The sequence below is a fragment of the Micromys minutus genome (genome assembly GCF_963924665.1).
Source record: "Micromys minutus genome assembly, chromosome: 29".
Lineage (NCBI taxonomy): Eukaryota > Metazoa > Chordata > Mammalia > Rodentia > Muridae > Micromys > Micromys minutus.
In genome coordinates, this window is record NC_137964.1 from 14780525 (window position 1) to 14796798 (window position 16274).

The following is a 16274-nucleotide window of genomic DNA, read 5'->3' on the forward strand; positions in this document are numbered from 1 at the left end:
TGGGCTCCCAGCTGTGATACAACTCTTAACCCCTTCTCCATCCTGCAGGGGCCGGACTCCTGGGAGCCTATGGAGCAGGTGAGTCCAAAAGACTCTTGATAAAGAGCAAGCAACAGCTGAGGCCAGGCTGGTCCTCAAACTCTACCCCCATTTTTTCTTATTTCCTGTCCAGTGTGGTTCTCTCAGCCCCTCCATTGAACAGGAAAGATCTGAGCTTGTCCCCTGTCCTCTATAAGAACAGGAAACAGGACTGGCTCTAGAGGAGCTATTGACAGAACTGGGGAGGGACAGGGAGGTGAGACCAGGAAGAGATTAATCCAGGCAGCCTCAGTCCTCTCAGTGTTGGATACATATATGTTGAATACACACTGGGGGTGGAACCCAAGACTTTTGCACACTCTTGGTGACCCATGTATCTCCCGAGCTTGCATGCTCAGCCCTCACACAGAGCATGAGTCAGGAAGGCTGGTCAGAAGAAAGATGATATCCAGGGAGAGCCAGGGAGACCTCCTCTCCACAGGGCTTAGCAGACCCTATGCTTGGGGGATTCTGGAGAGGACTTTGCCCTACAACTCTAGACCCCAGAGCCGGAGCTGGTGCTGGCAAGAGATATTTTTCCCATAATTGGAAACAAACCTGCCAAGGCAAGCCTCCAAAACTCCAACCTAACTGGGCCCATTGGTCAAGGCCAAGGACATGGAATGTCTCCTGGAGGAGGAGAAGGAATGATCAGCCCCAGATGTGGAAAGAAGAGAGCCAAAGGGACCCATTTGGTTCCTAGTGGGTCTTAGCAAGGAGGATTCTCAACAGGAGGGTAGCTAGACATTGTACAGGAAGAGATGGATGCTCAGGGTGGTGAAGGTGGCGCAGATCATAGATCCCTTACCTAACATGTATGAAGCCCTTAGTTCCAACCTAGCACCATGTAAACGGGACTTTCAGGTAAATGCCTAGAATCCCAGCATTTGGGAAGTAGAAGGTGGAGGATCAGAAGTTCAAAGTCACCCTCAAACACACAACGGGTTTGAGTCAAGACTGGGCTACATGAGTCCCTGTCTCAAAAAAAACAAAAAGCAGGTGCCAGTGGGGCAGGGGTGGGCACTTACAAATCCGGGTGGAGGGGAGGGGTCTGCATCAGGACCTACCATCAAGGGAGCAGAGAAGACACCTAGGGTGACAGCTACAGGGGAGCAAGGCTGGCCTGGGAGGAATGAGGATTTGCCTACAGGTAATGTCTGCCATATAGCAGGCCAGCTGGGTCCTGGCAGCTGCCAGGCCTCCTGGGAGACACACAGGCAAATCATTCTTGTTAGAGACAACTATGTCAGCTCCACCTGTAGTATTTGATCGCTAGCTGATGGCTGTAGATCTGTCAGGATTATATGCCCTCCACTGCAGTACCAAAAATATAGGGGGCAGCCTAGGCACCCACTTCATGATGATCCCCTTCTCACAAGGAGCCCAGGTATGAAACCCACACACCAATTTCTCCCCATCTCTCTCTTTCACAGGTCCTGGAGGACTTGCAGGTGCTGGCCCCGGGGCAGGTTAGTGTGAACCCCTGAGCACAGTGCCAGCTCCTAACCCCAGCCTAGGGCATCTGCCTAGGATGAACAGCAGACAGGGCCCAGTGTTTGAACCAAGTGTTGGGGGCACCATGAACGAAGAATGACACCAATGTCAGCTGCTCCTAAGAAGCTACCCAGGGGACAGTTGTGAAATGCAGATGAAACTGGATAGAGGCATCTCTCAGGGGCACCCAGGAGTGGATCCGACCCCCAGAAAAGGCACATGTGCCATTTAATAACCATAAGCAGTGGTGGTTATGTCTGGAATAGCAGAGCTTAGGTAGAAGGCATAAGAGGTTCAAGGCCAGCTTGGGCTACATAGAAAGTTCCAGACCAACCTAGCCACATAGACTTTGTCTCAAAAAACAAAATATTGAGGTTGGGCATGGCAGCAGACAACATTAATCTTAGCACTCAGGAGACAGGCAGAAAGATCTCTGTGAGTTCAAGGTCCACTTGGTCTGTGAAGCGAGTTCCAGTCCAGCTGAAGTTACATAGTGAGACCTTGTCTCAAATGCATGTGTGTGTGTGTGTGTGTGTGTGTGTGTGTGTGTGTGTGTGCAGATAGAGATAGAAATGGTATAGATATAGATAATAGATATAGATATAGATATAGATATAGATGATATAGGTATAGATCTAGCTTACCTCTTCTGACTTCCATCCCCAGCACTGAAGTGCCTATGAACTCAAGTACTGGTAGGTGGAAGATCCAGGGGTTCAAGGTTAGCCTCAGCTACATAGTGATTTCCAGGCCAGCCTGGGATACGAATATATTCAGACTTGTCTCAAAAACCAAAAGATTTACACAGTTTTGTCAGGCTGAATAGTCTTCTTAGGCATATACAGCCTCCGACACAGTGGTCCCCAACCTTCCTAATGCTGTGAGCTTTTAATGCAGTTCCTCATGGTGTGGTGACCCCCAGACTTTAAAATCAATTCCATTGCTACCTCGGAACTGTAACTCTGCTGCTGCTGTGGATCAGAAAGTAACTATCTGTGTTTTCCGATGTCTTTTCAATCTCTACGAAAGGGTAGTTCAACCCCCCCCACCCCACCCCCAGGGGTTACGACCTACAGGTTGAGAACCACTGCTCTAACACATGATGCTCCCGTCCTGGTGAGCAGGGGCCACCGTGTGACAATAAACACCTCGAGAGGATGCAGAATTTTGAATCCCCTTCCTGAGTGAAGGGGCCCAGGCTGGACTGAGGCTCAGCAACTGCCACCGAGCCTGGCAGATCAGGACCACACATACACTCTCCTCCACAGGTCTTTCCTATCCTGCAGGCACCTTCCCAGGGGCAGGTGGTCTGGTGCCCGGGGGAGCAGCAGGGGCTGCCGCAGCTTACAAAGCTGCTGCCAAAGCGGGTGAGTGACCCTCTGGCCTCCCAGGACATCCAGACCCAGGAGATTAAGTGGGAGGTGGCGTGGAGAATCCTCCTCCCCGGATAATGAGGGTGGCTAATTGTACCCAGTCTTGAAGTGGCTTGGTGACAGGACCAGACCCTAACACCTGCCTCTCTGTACACAGTTCTTGTCTGATCCCTGAACTCTCCTGCTTCTGGCTCTACAGGGGCTGGACTTGGAGGCGTTGGCGGAGGGCTTGGTGGCGTTGGTGGAGTGCCTGGCGGTGTTGGAGTTGGTGGAGTGCCTGGGGGTGTTGGTGGTATTGGCGGCATCGGTGGCTTAGGAGTCTCAACAGGTATGGTGGTCGGACCGAGCGACTGAAGGTGGTGCGGGTCGACCTGGGTAGACGCGACTCTATAATCCCTTCTGTTCAGGTGCTGTGGTGCCTCAAGTTGGAGCTGGAGTCGGAGCTGGAGGAAAGCCTGGGAAAGTTCCTGGTTAGTGCAGAATCTCTGGGGGATAGAGGTTAGAGGTCAGGGAGAGGTCAGAAGTCAAGGGGTCTGCAGAGGTCAGAGCCGTCCCCTCTTTGCCGGATCCGAAGCAACGGACCTGTGATTGGGCAATGGGGCTAAGTTGGCTTGACCTGACCTAGAAAAAAAAAAAGGGAGAGACCTCACAGGCAGGCTCTGGATCACAGATGGGGAAACTGAGGTTTTAAATGTTGAGTCAGAACAGGATGGCCCACAGCTGTTCCCGGTAGAGCTGGAGGTGAGCCCAACATCCTGAGGCACCCCCATCTGGTGCTCATTTGGCCCCACGCTCTTTAGGAAGTGACTTCAGGTTAAATAAAAGGCAAACATCTGGAAGCCTTTAGCCTTGAGGTGGGCTGACGAGGCTGTGTAAACAGGCTCTGGGCTCCAGAAGACAGTTAAATCAGTGCTCTGAAGGATCTGCAGGGTCTCTAACACAGAACAGAGAGTGCTGTGGGCATGATCTGTCTATCCCTAGCCATCCTGATGGGGACAGTGGCTCACAGGTCCAGGTCAGAACCTCTGCTAAGGCTTCTTGCTCTTTTGCCTCCAGGAGTTGGTCTCCCAGGTGTATACCCAGGCGGAGTGCTCCCAGGAACAGGTGAGGACAAGGACAGGCTGGGACATAACTCAGTTGGTAGAGTGCTTACCTAGCATGGGTTTTATCCTCAGCATCACATAGACCGAGTGTGGTGGTATATGTCTTGAATCCCAGCACTTTGAAAGCTGAGGCATGAGGATCTTAATCTTGAGACCGGCCTGGGCTACATAACAAGCTCTTATTTCAAAACACAAAAACAAGAACAAAGAGTGGAGCTAAAAAGATGGCTCCGTGGTTAAGAGCACAGACTGTTCTTCCGGAGGACTGGGGTCCCCACGTGGAGGCCCACAACCATTCTGTCCTCCAAGGACACCAGGCATGCATGCAGTGTACAGACAGACAGACATGCAAGCGAAACACCCATACACATAAAATCAAAATAATGTTTTAAAGAATAGGTTGGGGATGCATTTCAGTTGGCAGAGCGCATGCCTAGCATACATGAAGCCCCCGGGCTCCATCCCCAACCCCTCATAAGCCAGACTTGGTGATACACTCTTGTAAAGCCAGCGCTTGGGAGGTAAAGACAGAAGGATCCGGAGTTCAGGCTTGATACCTTGGCTATATAACAACTTTTAGGCCATCCTGAATTACATGAAACTCTGTCTTAGAAAGAAAGAAAGGGAGAGAGAGAGAGAGGAAGGGAGGGAAGGAAAAGAAAGGGGAGAGAGAGGAAAGGAGAGAGGGAGAGAGAGGAGTTGGGGATGTACCCTCTCCTCTCCCTCCTCCTAAAGCTGAGGCCAGCTGAGGCCAGCGGTGTCTCCCTAAGAGTCCAAGTTCAACTTAATGGACATTAGGTCCCTGGCAACAAAGGTCAGCTTTCCCCAGCCTCACCCAATCCCTCACCGAAGGCCAGCCCTCTCATCACAGCCTAAAGCCAATCCTCCGAGGACAGATGGGAGTCCCTAGTGCAGCCAGCTTTTTCCCAAAAGCCCTGAGTCACCAGGAATAGGCACGCCCAGAACGTCTGCCCTACAGGAGACCCCCTGAGAACTGCCCTTCACTTCTTTCCCTGCCAGAACCTACCTCCCCACCCAACAAGGTTCCTGAAATCCCCCAAAAGCCCAGATTCAGGGATTTGCTGACAGAGCACCCCTTCCTTCCTGGTTGAGGCAGCCAAGCCCCAGGGGAGGCAAGAGAGGAGGGAGAGCCTGCCGAGGGTCATAGGGTAGCCACGATAAAACATGTCACACTGGCTGTGCCTCTCTATGCTTCCTCCTATCCAAGTACTAACTAGACCTAACCCAGCTTCTGCAGTCACACACATTCAAAGCAGTATGGCTATGAATCTCTCTGTGCCTTTTCTCCTAAGCATGGTCAGCATGAATCTGTAACTTAACTTAGGGTCCACCAAGGCTGAGAGATCAGGCTCTGCGGAGTTAGGATTAAAACTCAGATTTGCCAGCCAGGCCTAGTGGCACAAGCACTTGAAAGGCTTCGACAGATGAATCAAAAGTTCAAGTCTAGCCTGGGTAGCTTAGTCAGACTCTGTCTCAAAACTAAGAAAAGCATTGTGGGTGTGGCTCAATAATAGAGCCCCTGCCTAGAATCCCCCAGTGAGGGGCTTGGGGCGTGGCTCAGTGGTAGAGCTCCTGCCTACAATCCCCCAGTGAGGGGCTGGGGGTGTGGCTCAGTGGTAGAGCCCCTGCCTAGAATCCCCCAGTGAGGGGCTAGGGGCATGGTTCAGCAGTAGAGCGCTTGCCTAGAGTCCCCCAAAGATGGGTTGGTGCATATTTGGGGCCCTAAATTCAATCCACAGCACCACCATTAATTAATTAATTAATTAATTCAAATCAATTTGAACCACCCAAAAGAAGAAAATCCCACAAACTGATTCTTAATGTACTTGCTCTGCAAGTCATGCCCATGATTGGTCGTCAGCACTGAAACAGAGTGGTCAACAGACCTGAGGTTGGCAGGGGGTGCCAAGTAGAAGTTTCCCTTGCCTTACTTGTCACCCATGTGTTTGCCACTCAGGAGCTCGGTTCCCTGGTGTGGGGGTGCTCCCTGGAGTTCCCACTGGCACAGGAGTTAAGGCCAAGGTTCCAGGTATGCATAACCAACTGAGCTGGGAGCCGGGGTAGGATCCTCTGCCTGCCTGCAGGCCCCTCTAACCTGGGGTGTATGAGATACCTTGGGATTCTAAGCTTCTTTGGGAACCTCTGTGGGTAAGGAAGGTACATTTTATGTTCCAGCCCTGCTTCTGCTGGCTCGGAAGGGCAGCATGGTATTCAGAAAGCCCATAGAGTGAGCCTGACCTAGTCTCATAGGCATATAATCCCAAGCTATTCAGAAGGCTGAGGCAGAAGGCTTGAAAGTCCAAAGTCAGCCTGGGCAATTTAACAGGCCACTGTTTAAAATTAAAAGTAAAAAGAGAGCTGAGGAGTATGGCTCAGTAGTAGAGTGCTTGCTTAGTAGTAGAGTAGAAGCCCTAAGTGAATGAATGGGAGTAGGGTGAGCCTTAGTGGTAGAACTCCTGCCTAGAATCCCCCAGTGAGGGGCTGGGGGCGTGGCTCAGTGGTAGAGCCCCTGCCTAGAATCCCCCAGTGAGGGGCTGGGGGCGTGGCTCAATGGTAGAGCCCCTGCCTAGAATCCCCCAGTGAGGGGCTGGGGGCGTGGCTCAGTGGTAGAGCCCCTGCCTAGAATCCCCCAGTGAGGGGCTGGGGGCGTGGCTCAATGGTAGAGCCCCTGCCTAGAATCCCCCAGTGAGGGGCTGGGGGCGTGGCTCAGTGGTAGAGCCCCTGCCTAGAATCCCCCAGTGAGGGGCTGGGGGCGTGGCTCAGTGGTAGAGCACTTGCCTAGAATCCCCCAGTGAGGGGCTGGGAGTGTGGCTCAGTGGTAGAGCCTCTGCCTAGAATCCCCCAGTGAGGGGCTGGGGGCGTGGCTCAGTGGTAGAGCACTTGCCTAGAATCCCCCAGTGAGGGGCTGGGGGCGTGGCTCAGTGGTAGATCTCTTGTCCATCATAAACAAAGGAAGCCTGGAGCCAGTGCTCTGTGCCCTGCACACTCAGTGCAAGTCTTTGTCTTTGCAGGTGGAGGTGGAGCTTTTGGCGGAATCCCAGGTGAGTTAAAGCTGCTCTCCCAAAGTTGAGAGGACTCTCTGGGGCTAGATACCCAAAAAGCCTGCCCAATCTCCCTCATGTCTCTTGTTGAAAGGCTTGTGGAAGAGTTCGATCACACAGACATGAGGACCTAAGCTCAATCCCCACGACCCACATTCCAAAAATTAAAAAAAAAAGGAAACAAAGAAAGAAAAATGTCCAGGCCTCTACCCAAATTGTCATCAGTCCCCAACTATGAGCGTTGAACCCAGAGGTTCTCAGCCTGTAGGTTGCAGCCCCCTTGGAAGGCAAGTGACCCGCTATCCTGCGTCTCATCTATTTATATTGCAGTTCATAGCTGTAGCATGATCACATCGATGCAGTAGCAATGAAATAATTATGTGGTGGGGGGGGTCACCACAACATGAGGAACTCTATCAAAGGGTCGCAGCACTAGAAAGCTTGAGAACCACTGTCCTAAGCCAAACTCCATCAATGTGGATCCAAAATGAACTCAGCAGTGCACTAAGGTCTGCACAGATGAGTGTAGGAGTATGTTCCTAACCGCCTACAATGACTAGCACTCCCTCGTGTGCTGGCAGGGAGGAACTTGTTACATCTGACCAGAGACGAGCCTTTCGGGCAGGCAGTTGAGAAGGTACTGCCACCCCAAGTCCTGGGATTTTGATTTGCTTTCTTTGTTCTTGCAGGGGTCGGGTCCTTTGGGGGTCAGCAGCCCGGTGTCCCACTGGGTTATCCCATCAAGGCACCAAAGCTGCCAGGTAAGCCAGAGATAGGTTTCAAGATGCTTGACCTGAAGTAGAGAGAAATGGTTCAGTGGGTAAAGCACTTGCTGCACAAGTTCGAATCCCCAGAACCCACCTAAAGCCGAGTGCAGTCACATGGATCTGTAATCCCAGTACTCCTAGGCTGAGATGGAGGAGGCAGGGGACAGAGACAGGAGAATCTCTGAGAGTTCATGGGCCAGGTAACCTGGTGTACTCAGCAGCAAACAGCAAAGAGAGCCTTCCTCAGATAAGTGGATGAGAACTGATCTGAGGTTGTCTCCTGAACTCCACTTGCACACAGCAGTATCCACACATACACACATGCAATCAAACATGCACACACTTATACACATACACACATATGCACAAACATGCACACACGTGCACACACGTACACACACACTGGTATCCATGCATACAGACTTACACAAACTCATATACACATACAGTGGTATCCATGCATAGACACACAAATGCATACACATGTACATACATACACACCAACACAAACATGCACACATGTACACGCACATACATATAGTAGTATCTATGCATATATAAAAGCACACACATACACAATGGTACTCATCCATACACACATACATGCGTATACACACACGTACTCACAAACACATACATATACAAACGCATAATAATAATCATAATCATAATAAGTAGGCATGGTTTGCTGTGCCTCTGCTGGGAAATAAGCCTCAAGGGGACTTGTCTGGCCCTATTCACATTGGGATAAGCATTACGATTTACAGGGCTTTGGAGACGGCTCACTTGGTAAACTGTTTGCCACACAAGTAGAAGGACCTGAGTTCATTCCTCAGAGTCCACAGAGAAAGAAAGCCAGGCATGGCAGGGTACACTTATGATCCCAATTCTGGAGAGGTAGAAACAGGAGGATCCGTAAGGGTTGCTGGCCAGCCATTCCGACCTGCTAAGCCAGCCCCAGGTCCTGATGAGAGTCAAGACAGACAGCTCCTGCAAAATTGCACTCAAGGTTATTGTCTAGCCTCTGAACATACATGTACACATGTACCTACATGCATACACACCTGTGCGCACACACACACACACACACACACACAGAGAGAGAGAGAGAGAGAGAGACAGACAGACAGACAGACAGACAGACAGACAGACAGACAGACAGAAGATAGACATAACCAGGCATGGTTGCACTGGGATATAATCCCTGCTGGAGGCTGGAAGCAGGAGAATTATATAATTTCAAGGCCAGCCTGGGCTACTAGTGAGGCATACAATGATTTGGAGGTAGCTTGGGTCACAGAATGGAGCCCTCCCACAAAACAAGAGAGAATGAATAGAAAGAAAGAAAAACCCACCATGCATTGGAAAGAGGTCTAGCTGCCCACTATCCTGCCCTGTCACCTCCACCATGGCCATCTGTGCAGACAATGGCATAGCCCCTGTGGGGAGCATGCATCCAGCTAGGCACCCAGACCCCAGGGACCATGTTGGGACCTAGGTCTGGAAAAGAATGCCTGTCCTCTCCCCATCTCTCTACCTGAGAGACTTTTTTAGAGAGTGCACAGCATCTGCTGTGTGGGAGGTCTGTCCCGTCAGGTAGATGGGAGACAAGCAAGGCCTCTAGCCCCACCTCCACCAATCTATCCATCCCTCCTTCCTCTACCCATTCCTCACCATCTATCCCTCCTCCTCTCATGCATGCATGCATCCATCACTTCTTCCTTCCACCCACTTTTCTTCTGTCCATCTGTCCATCCATTTGTCCATCGCTCCTTCTCTCCACCCACTCCTCTCCGTCCATCACTTCTCCCCTGTACCCATTTATCTCTCCACTATCCTGCCTTCCTCTGACCTATTCTTTTTCATTCATCTATCTGTCATTTCTCTTCTACTAATTCATCTCTCCATCCATTACATGATTCATGATCCATATACCCTTCCTCTCACCCCTGTCTCTCCCTAACCATCCATGCACTAACCCTTTACTCCATCCATCCCTTTACCTTATCCATAGGTGGCTATGGACTGCCCTATACCAATGGGAAACTGCCCTATGGTAAGTAATGCCTTCATGGGATTGTGGGGCTCTGATCCTTTCTAGTCCTATGGGCTGGCAAGAGTACTGAGGTCCCACCCATGGACCAAGAAAGCACCCAGCAAGGCACTAGAATAAAAATTCCCAAAGGACAAAGACTAACACAGGGAATTTGGGCTAGCATTCCGTTGTGCCCCTCTTTATCATCACAACACCTTGAACAAGCCATTGTTTCCTTCTCTAAGCCTCGGTGTCTTTATCTGTAAAATGGGATGGCATCCCCTACGCATGCTTGTATCTGTGTGCAGCTTTGTTGGCAGTGACAGGGAAGACTTGAGACAAGTGTGGCAGGGGACGACAGAGTGGCAAGGTCTATGTGAGTGATAACCAAGATCTTCTTTACAGGAGTGGCTGGTGCAGGAGGCAAAGCCGGCTACCCAACAGGGACAGGTAAGGGGAAAGAAAATCTCACCTGCTCTCAGCCAAAGGGACACCAGTGTCCCCATCTCCAGGCACTATCCAAAACACCAGCTAGCCCACCCTGTGTGAAGACCTTGGTCCAAGCCTAAACTCTAAACTAGGTTGGGGCAGCTCTTTGGCCTTTATTGGCTATGAAGCCCCCAGCTACATATGAGTGTCTGTGAGGCTGGGAACACAGCACTCTGGGGATACCTGGACACCAGCACCATCTTTAGTGTCCCCTCCCCTCTCCTCTTCCAGGGGTCGGATCCCAGGCAGCAGCGGCAGCAGCTAAAGCCGCGAAGTATGGTGAGTACCCTGGGGACACTTGCCGTCCTCTGATGGTTAGAAGAATGACAAGCCAGGCATTTTCTGCGTCCCTTATCCCCTTTTCAACGAGACCAATATATGCATCTCTCCCTTACCCTTCCCTCTATCCACTTAGCTATGTCTCCATATCTCCCTCCCTTCAGCCTACCCACCCATCGAGCCTCTGTTCCCCAACCATCTCCGCCCATTCATCCCGCCTTCTCTTTATTCATCCCTCTACACTTCCCTCTTTCCCTCATCCCACCCTCCATCTATCCACCTCTCCCTTCCAGCATCCACCCCCGTATCCCTACCCCGTCACATTCCTCTGCATCTGTTCTTTCAACCCTCCCTCCCTCCCCATTCTTCCCTGGCTACCTCTGCATCCTTCCTTTAATCCATCCATCCACTCATCTTCCTACCTCTTCCTTCTTCCCTCCATCCATCTCCTATCCACCCACCTACCTTAACCCTCTTCCTCCCATACCTCTTTCTTCCTGATCGACACATACACACACACACACACACACACACACACACACACACACACACACACACGCCCATCCCTCCATTCAGGCGTCTCCCCCGTCCACTTCCCATCTTGCACTCACTCCCCCATCTATGCCTCCTTCTATCCCTCCCCATCCCTCCTCTCTCTCACATCCCTGCATCCTTCCTTCTCTCCGTCCAGCACCCTTTCCCCCACCCAACTATCTCAGGGGATGTGGACACAGCCCTGACAGAGTCATTGTTTCTCCATGGGGAAAATGAGAGATGCTAACTGGAGAGTGTGACCTGTCATTTAAGGCCTTAGCATACAGGAGGGTTGTCCTGTAGGCTAGACACAAAGAACACTGACTGTGAGGACTCAGCATTTAGGGGGTGGGGACAGGCAGGTTGGAATTTTGATGCCTTCCTTGCTACATAGTAAGTGTGAGGCTACCCTGGGCTACATGAGACCCTGTCTCAAAACAAAAACAAAACAGGAAGGAGGCACCCAATCATAAAGGGTGGGTACCGTGGCCATTAGAGAAAGAAAGATAGGTAGCACCTATAAGAGCATCTTTTAATGTTATGCATCCATCTCACATATACTACAGAAAATGTAACCCCTCCCCAAGCCCACAGTCCCTTGGACAGCCTAGCTTTGGCTATTGTGTGGTGGAGGCATCTTCTCCGTGCTCCAGATGGACGTCAGCTCTGGGGGGGGGCCTGGGGGGGACACAGAACATCCTACTAGCTAAGGGGGTGGAAGTTAGAGGAGAAACTGATCCTGCCCTGTCCTGTCCTGTCCTGCAGAGGCCCCCGGGCTTTCCTCCAGGCACAGAGGCCCCTTGGCAGACTGGGATTGGTGGGAATGGCTGGAATATGGGAGCTGGAGGGCTTGGAGACAGGGGCTGCCAGAGCCGGGCAGCCAGACACTTGGATTATGAACTTGGCTGAGTCTTCGGAACACAGGGAAAGGAAGCCTTGAGCATTCCTTTGGGGCCCCCACTGGCCCGAGGAACGGAGCTTGTGGTTTGTCAGTATGTAGCAGTGATTAGAAAAGGATTTGTCTGTGAACATCAGACTCCCTTAATGAACAAGTTGAAATGAACACTTTGGGGGGAAACCCAAGAATTCTGAGGCTGGAACCATCCCAAACAAGCCCAGCTGGAGATACTGAGGCTTGTTCCGGGCTGAGAGGATAGGAGGTAAAAAGCCAGCATCCCACCAGGAAGCTGAGGTAGCAGGATTGATACATAGTTCAAGTCCAGCCTGAACCACCCAATTGAGACCCTGTCTCACAAAGCAGCAGAGGGCAAGAGGCTTAGGAGATAACTCGGTCAGTATAGTGCTTGATACACAAGCATGGATACCTGAGTCCCAAGTCGCATAATCCACATGAAAAAGGGAGGCAAGATTGAACACATTTATAGTCACGGTGCTTGGGTAGCAGAGACAGGTAGATACCTGTGACTCACTGGACAGCCAGGCTAGCCGGTACACACAGTCCAGGTAAAACTGAGAGATCTAGTCTCAGAAATCAAGATGGAGTCGGGGGAGATGGGCCAATAGTTAAAGTGCTTGCTGAGCAAGCATGGCGATCAGAGTTTGGAAGGCAGAGATGAGGAATTCCTCAGAGTCAAGCTGGTTAGTAAGACTCACCATATTGATGGAGAGACCCTGCCTCAGTAGATAAAAGGTCATCAAGGACGGTCCACAACATCAACCTTGGGCCTCCACATGCGTGTACGTACAGATGCACAAACACCCATAAGCATGTGCTTCCACATGCATGGGGAAACATCCATATACACATAAGTGTGCACAAGAAAGAAAGAGGAAAAGAGTTCCTGAGGAAAGGTTAGCATCTGGCCATGGCACACATAGACATTTGCAAGTACTCTCATACACACACACACACACACACACACACACACACACACACACACACTGTGCTGGCCCCTCTGGAGCTTTCCTGTCTGACCTCAGAAGATGCTCTGCGGAGTCACATGACGCCTTGTCTCATCAGGTGCTGGAGGAGCTGGAGTCCTCCCTGGTGTTGGAGGGGGTGGCATTCCTGGTGGTGCTGGCGCAATTCCTGGGATTGGAGGCATTGCAGGTAATGTTTCTCCCAGCTGGAGGGTGGAGGTGTTCTTGGAGGGACCACAGTGGCAGCACCTCACCCTCTGTGCCCGGCTTTTCAGGCGCTGGAACTCCCGCAGCAGCTGCTGCTGCAAAGGCTGCTGCTAAGGCTGCTAAGTATGGTGAGTGCCCCCCCCCCCCAGAAATGGAAGGTTTAGGGCTCTGCATGAGCACTGGAGATTCATGAGGAGGGGTAGAATTTGCCTCTGTTCACCTAGGGACATTGCTAACCTTCCCCAAAAGAAGGTTTTTGTCCTTACTGGTCACCCTATCTCAAAGGCAGCTCTCACTCTGCATGGAGTTTGCAGGGGAAGGGATGCTGCCATATAACACCTGCCTAGAATCCTCCAGTGAGGGGCTGGGGGCATGGCTTAAGGGGAGAGTGGTAGCGTATGCAAAGTCCTGGTTTCAATTCCCAGTACTGCAAATTAAAATATGATAACAAAAGGACAAAGCAAAAACAAACAAATCCCCCCCCCCAGGCCTAGGTTCCTATAACAGACATTTTGATTTGCTTTAGAATTAATCATGTTCTTCCAGCTACATATCCAAACTAGAGGTCCCTTTGAGCTCTGGGAGGCCTACAGAGGTCCCCACAAGGCTCAGTCTGAGACAATCCTCTTTCCATCTACAGGAGCTGCTGGAGGCTTAGTGCCTGGTGGACCAGGAGTTAGGGTCCCAGGTGCTGGAATCCCAGGTGCTGGAATCCCAGGTGTTGGGATCCCAGGTGTTGGTGGTATTCCAGGTGTTGGTGGTATTCCAGGTGTTGGGGGCCCTGGTATCGGAGGTCCAGGCATTGTGGGTGGACCAGGTAAGTTTGGATCTGTGCATGTGTGTGTGTGTGTGTGTGTGTGTGTGTGAGGGTGGTATAGATAGAGATGTGATATGGATATGGATATAGATATAAATTAAATATATTTTTAAATTTTTAAATATTTAAATATATAAAAATAAACATAGACTGCCAAGTCTAATATCCACCCTTTTGGATTATAATTACTTTTTAGTTAGCTTCTAACAACAGCAGCATCTCCAGCTTCCCTCCTAGTTCACAGTATGTGGACAAGGCAGGAACCATGCCTTTCATTAATATGTCCTCATCCCTTAGCTAAGTAGGTACTCAGTAAGTGGTAGATAGATGGGTAAGTGAATAGATTGGTAAATGGTTAAGTGGGTGGCCCTAGAAGTGATCATGTCATGTCAACGAGCAGTTGACCTGACCAATTAGGGACTGGGCAGAGACTGTGTAGACACAAGAATAAGTGAATATATGGGTAGATAGGAAGGAGTAAGAGCAGTTGGGAAGATGAGTTATCGGGTGGAAAAACAGATGGATGTGGAGGTAGGAACCTGTATATGTGGATAGAAGGATGATGGGTGCATGCATGGCAAGTGAGTGATGGATAGACAGATAGGCTGATAGATCAGCTGGTGGGCAGGTGGGCAGGTGGGCATGTGAGCAGGTGGGCAGGTGGGCAGGTGGGCAGGTGGGCAGGTGGGCAGGTGGGCATGTGGCCAGGTGGGCAGGTGAGCAGGTGGGCAGGTAGGTGGGTAAGCTATTGACTAGATGGATGACTAAGTGATTGATGTCTCTGTTTCCATCCATGCATTCCCCCATCCTTCCATCAGTCCATACACCCATGCACACACACCCATCTCTCCATTTATCTAACCATCCATCAATCAGCAAATGGACAGAGAGCTGGCAGGTGGGTCAGTGGACTGAGACCTAAGGACAGAGAGCAAATGAATTGAGATGTGGCAGAGGGTGAATGGACAGATGAGCAGATAGCGCAGCTCTACAGATAATAATAACAGTAAGAGCAGGAGGAGGAGAAAGAAGAAGGAGAAGGAAGAGGAGAAGGAAAAGAAGAAGAATTTTTTAAAGGACAGAGGAACAGACAGATAGATGGGGGTGGGGAGTGTTATACATTGACCATCTCCCCTCCATTCTCTCCTGAGCATTGTGTCCCCTTGATCTCTCCAGGGGCTGTGTCACCAGCTGCAGCTGCCAAAGCTGCTGCCAAAGCTGCCAAATATGGTAAGTACCCTGACCATCCCTGTTTTGACTTCCACTTGCCAGAGTAAAAGCCCTCCATCCTCTTTCCTAGAGGAGAGCAGCTCACCCAGGAAAAAACTCAGGCAGAGCTACTTGGATCTATTGGATCCAGGATAGTGTCTCTCCAATTGTCTTCCACCACGAAGCTATGTTGCTAAGTGATAGGACCACCCCAGGATGCCATCTCCAATCTAGATAGTGTCCCAACTCTTCTATGCTTTGGACAAAGTCCCTTCAAGGAACAAAAAGCCTAGTTAGAGTAAACCCTCTTACTTCACCATAACAAGAGGGTGCTTCCCCCAAATACACAGGGAATTAGGAAAGACTCAGAGTTCATGGAAGAGACTGGTCAGGGATGCCAGGAATCTGTTTCCTATCCTCAAGAACCAGCTTAAAGGAAGCATGCATCCTTTCTCCCAGCCAGTGAGCATCCTTTCTCCCAGCCAATGGGCATTCTTCCAGAGCTTGTCCAGTATCACTGAAGACTCTTTTTGTGGATTCTCTCTCCTCCACAGGAGCCAGAGGTGGAGTTGGCATCCCAACATATGGGGTTGGTGCTGGTGGCTTTCCTGGCTATGGTGCTGGAGCTGGAGCCGGACTCGGAGGTATCTTATTCCCATGAGCCTTAGCTCCACCTCTAGGAAGCTGGGGGAAGAGAAATGGGTATTTCAAGTCATGCAGTGAGTTGAAAAGTAAATGTGGGCTTTGGTGTGCTAGGGAAGAGAGAGGTAATCTTCATAACATTTAAGGGCTGAGAAAGCTATGAACCTTGCTCAGCAGTAATCTGGGCAAATAAATACCCACCCATTTATTTCTGTATCTACCTATTGTTCCATCCATTCATGTATCTGCTCACCCATATCAATCAGCCATCCATACACTCATCTATTTATCCATCCACCTACCC

The 16274-nt window shown here is 50.7% G+C and overlaps 1 protein-coding gene across 1 annotated transcript in view; it reads left to right on the forward strand.

The window, feature by feature from the left end:
• ELN (elastin) overlaps positions 1 to 16274 on the forward strand; it is a 43888-nt gene that overhangs the window by 13978 nt on the left and 13636 nt on the right. The window contains exons 5-21 of the mRNA XM_080941191.1: positions 49 to 78; positions 1512 to 1547; positions 2841 to 2939; positions 3145 to 3273; positions 3353 to 3415; positions 4002 to 4049; positions 6027 to 6098; positions 7081 to 7110; positions 7800 to 7871; positions 9892 to 9933; positions 10318 to 10362; positions 10633 to 10680; positions 13196 to 13285; positions 13371 to 13430; positions 13943 to 14119; positions 15296 to 15349; positions 15883 to 15972. Coding sequence (XP_080797317.1) covers positions 49 to 78; positions 1512 to 1547; positions 2841 to 2939; positions 3145 to 3273; positions 3353 to 3415; positions 4002 to 4049; positions 6027 to 6098; positions 7081 to 7110; positions 7800 to 7871; positions 9892 to 9933; positions 10318 to 10362; positions 10633 to 10680; positions 13196 to 13285; positions 13371 to 13430; positions 13943 to 14119; positions 15296 to 15349; positions 15883 to 15972 — 1185 coding nt within the window. The remainder of the gene's footprint in view (positions 1 to 48; positions 79 to 1511; positions 1548 to 2840; positions 2940 to 3144; positions 3274 to 3352; positions 3416 to 4001; positions 4050 to 6026; positions 6099 to 7080; positions 7111 to 7799; positions 7872 to 9891; positions 9934 to 10317; positions 10363 to 10632; positions 10681 to 13195; positions 13286 to 13370; positions 13431 to 13942; positions 14120 to 15295; positions 15350 to 15882; positions 15973 to 16274) is intronic.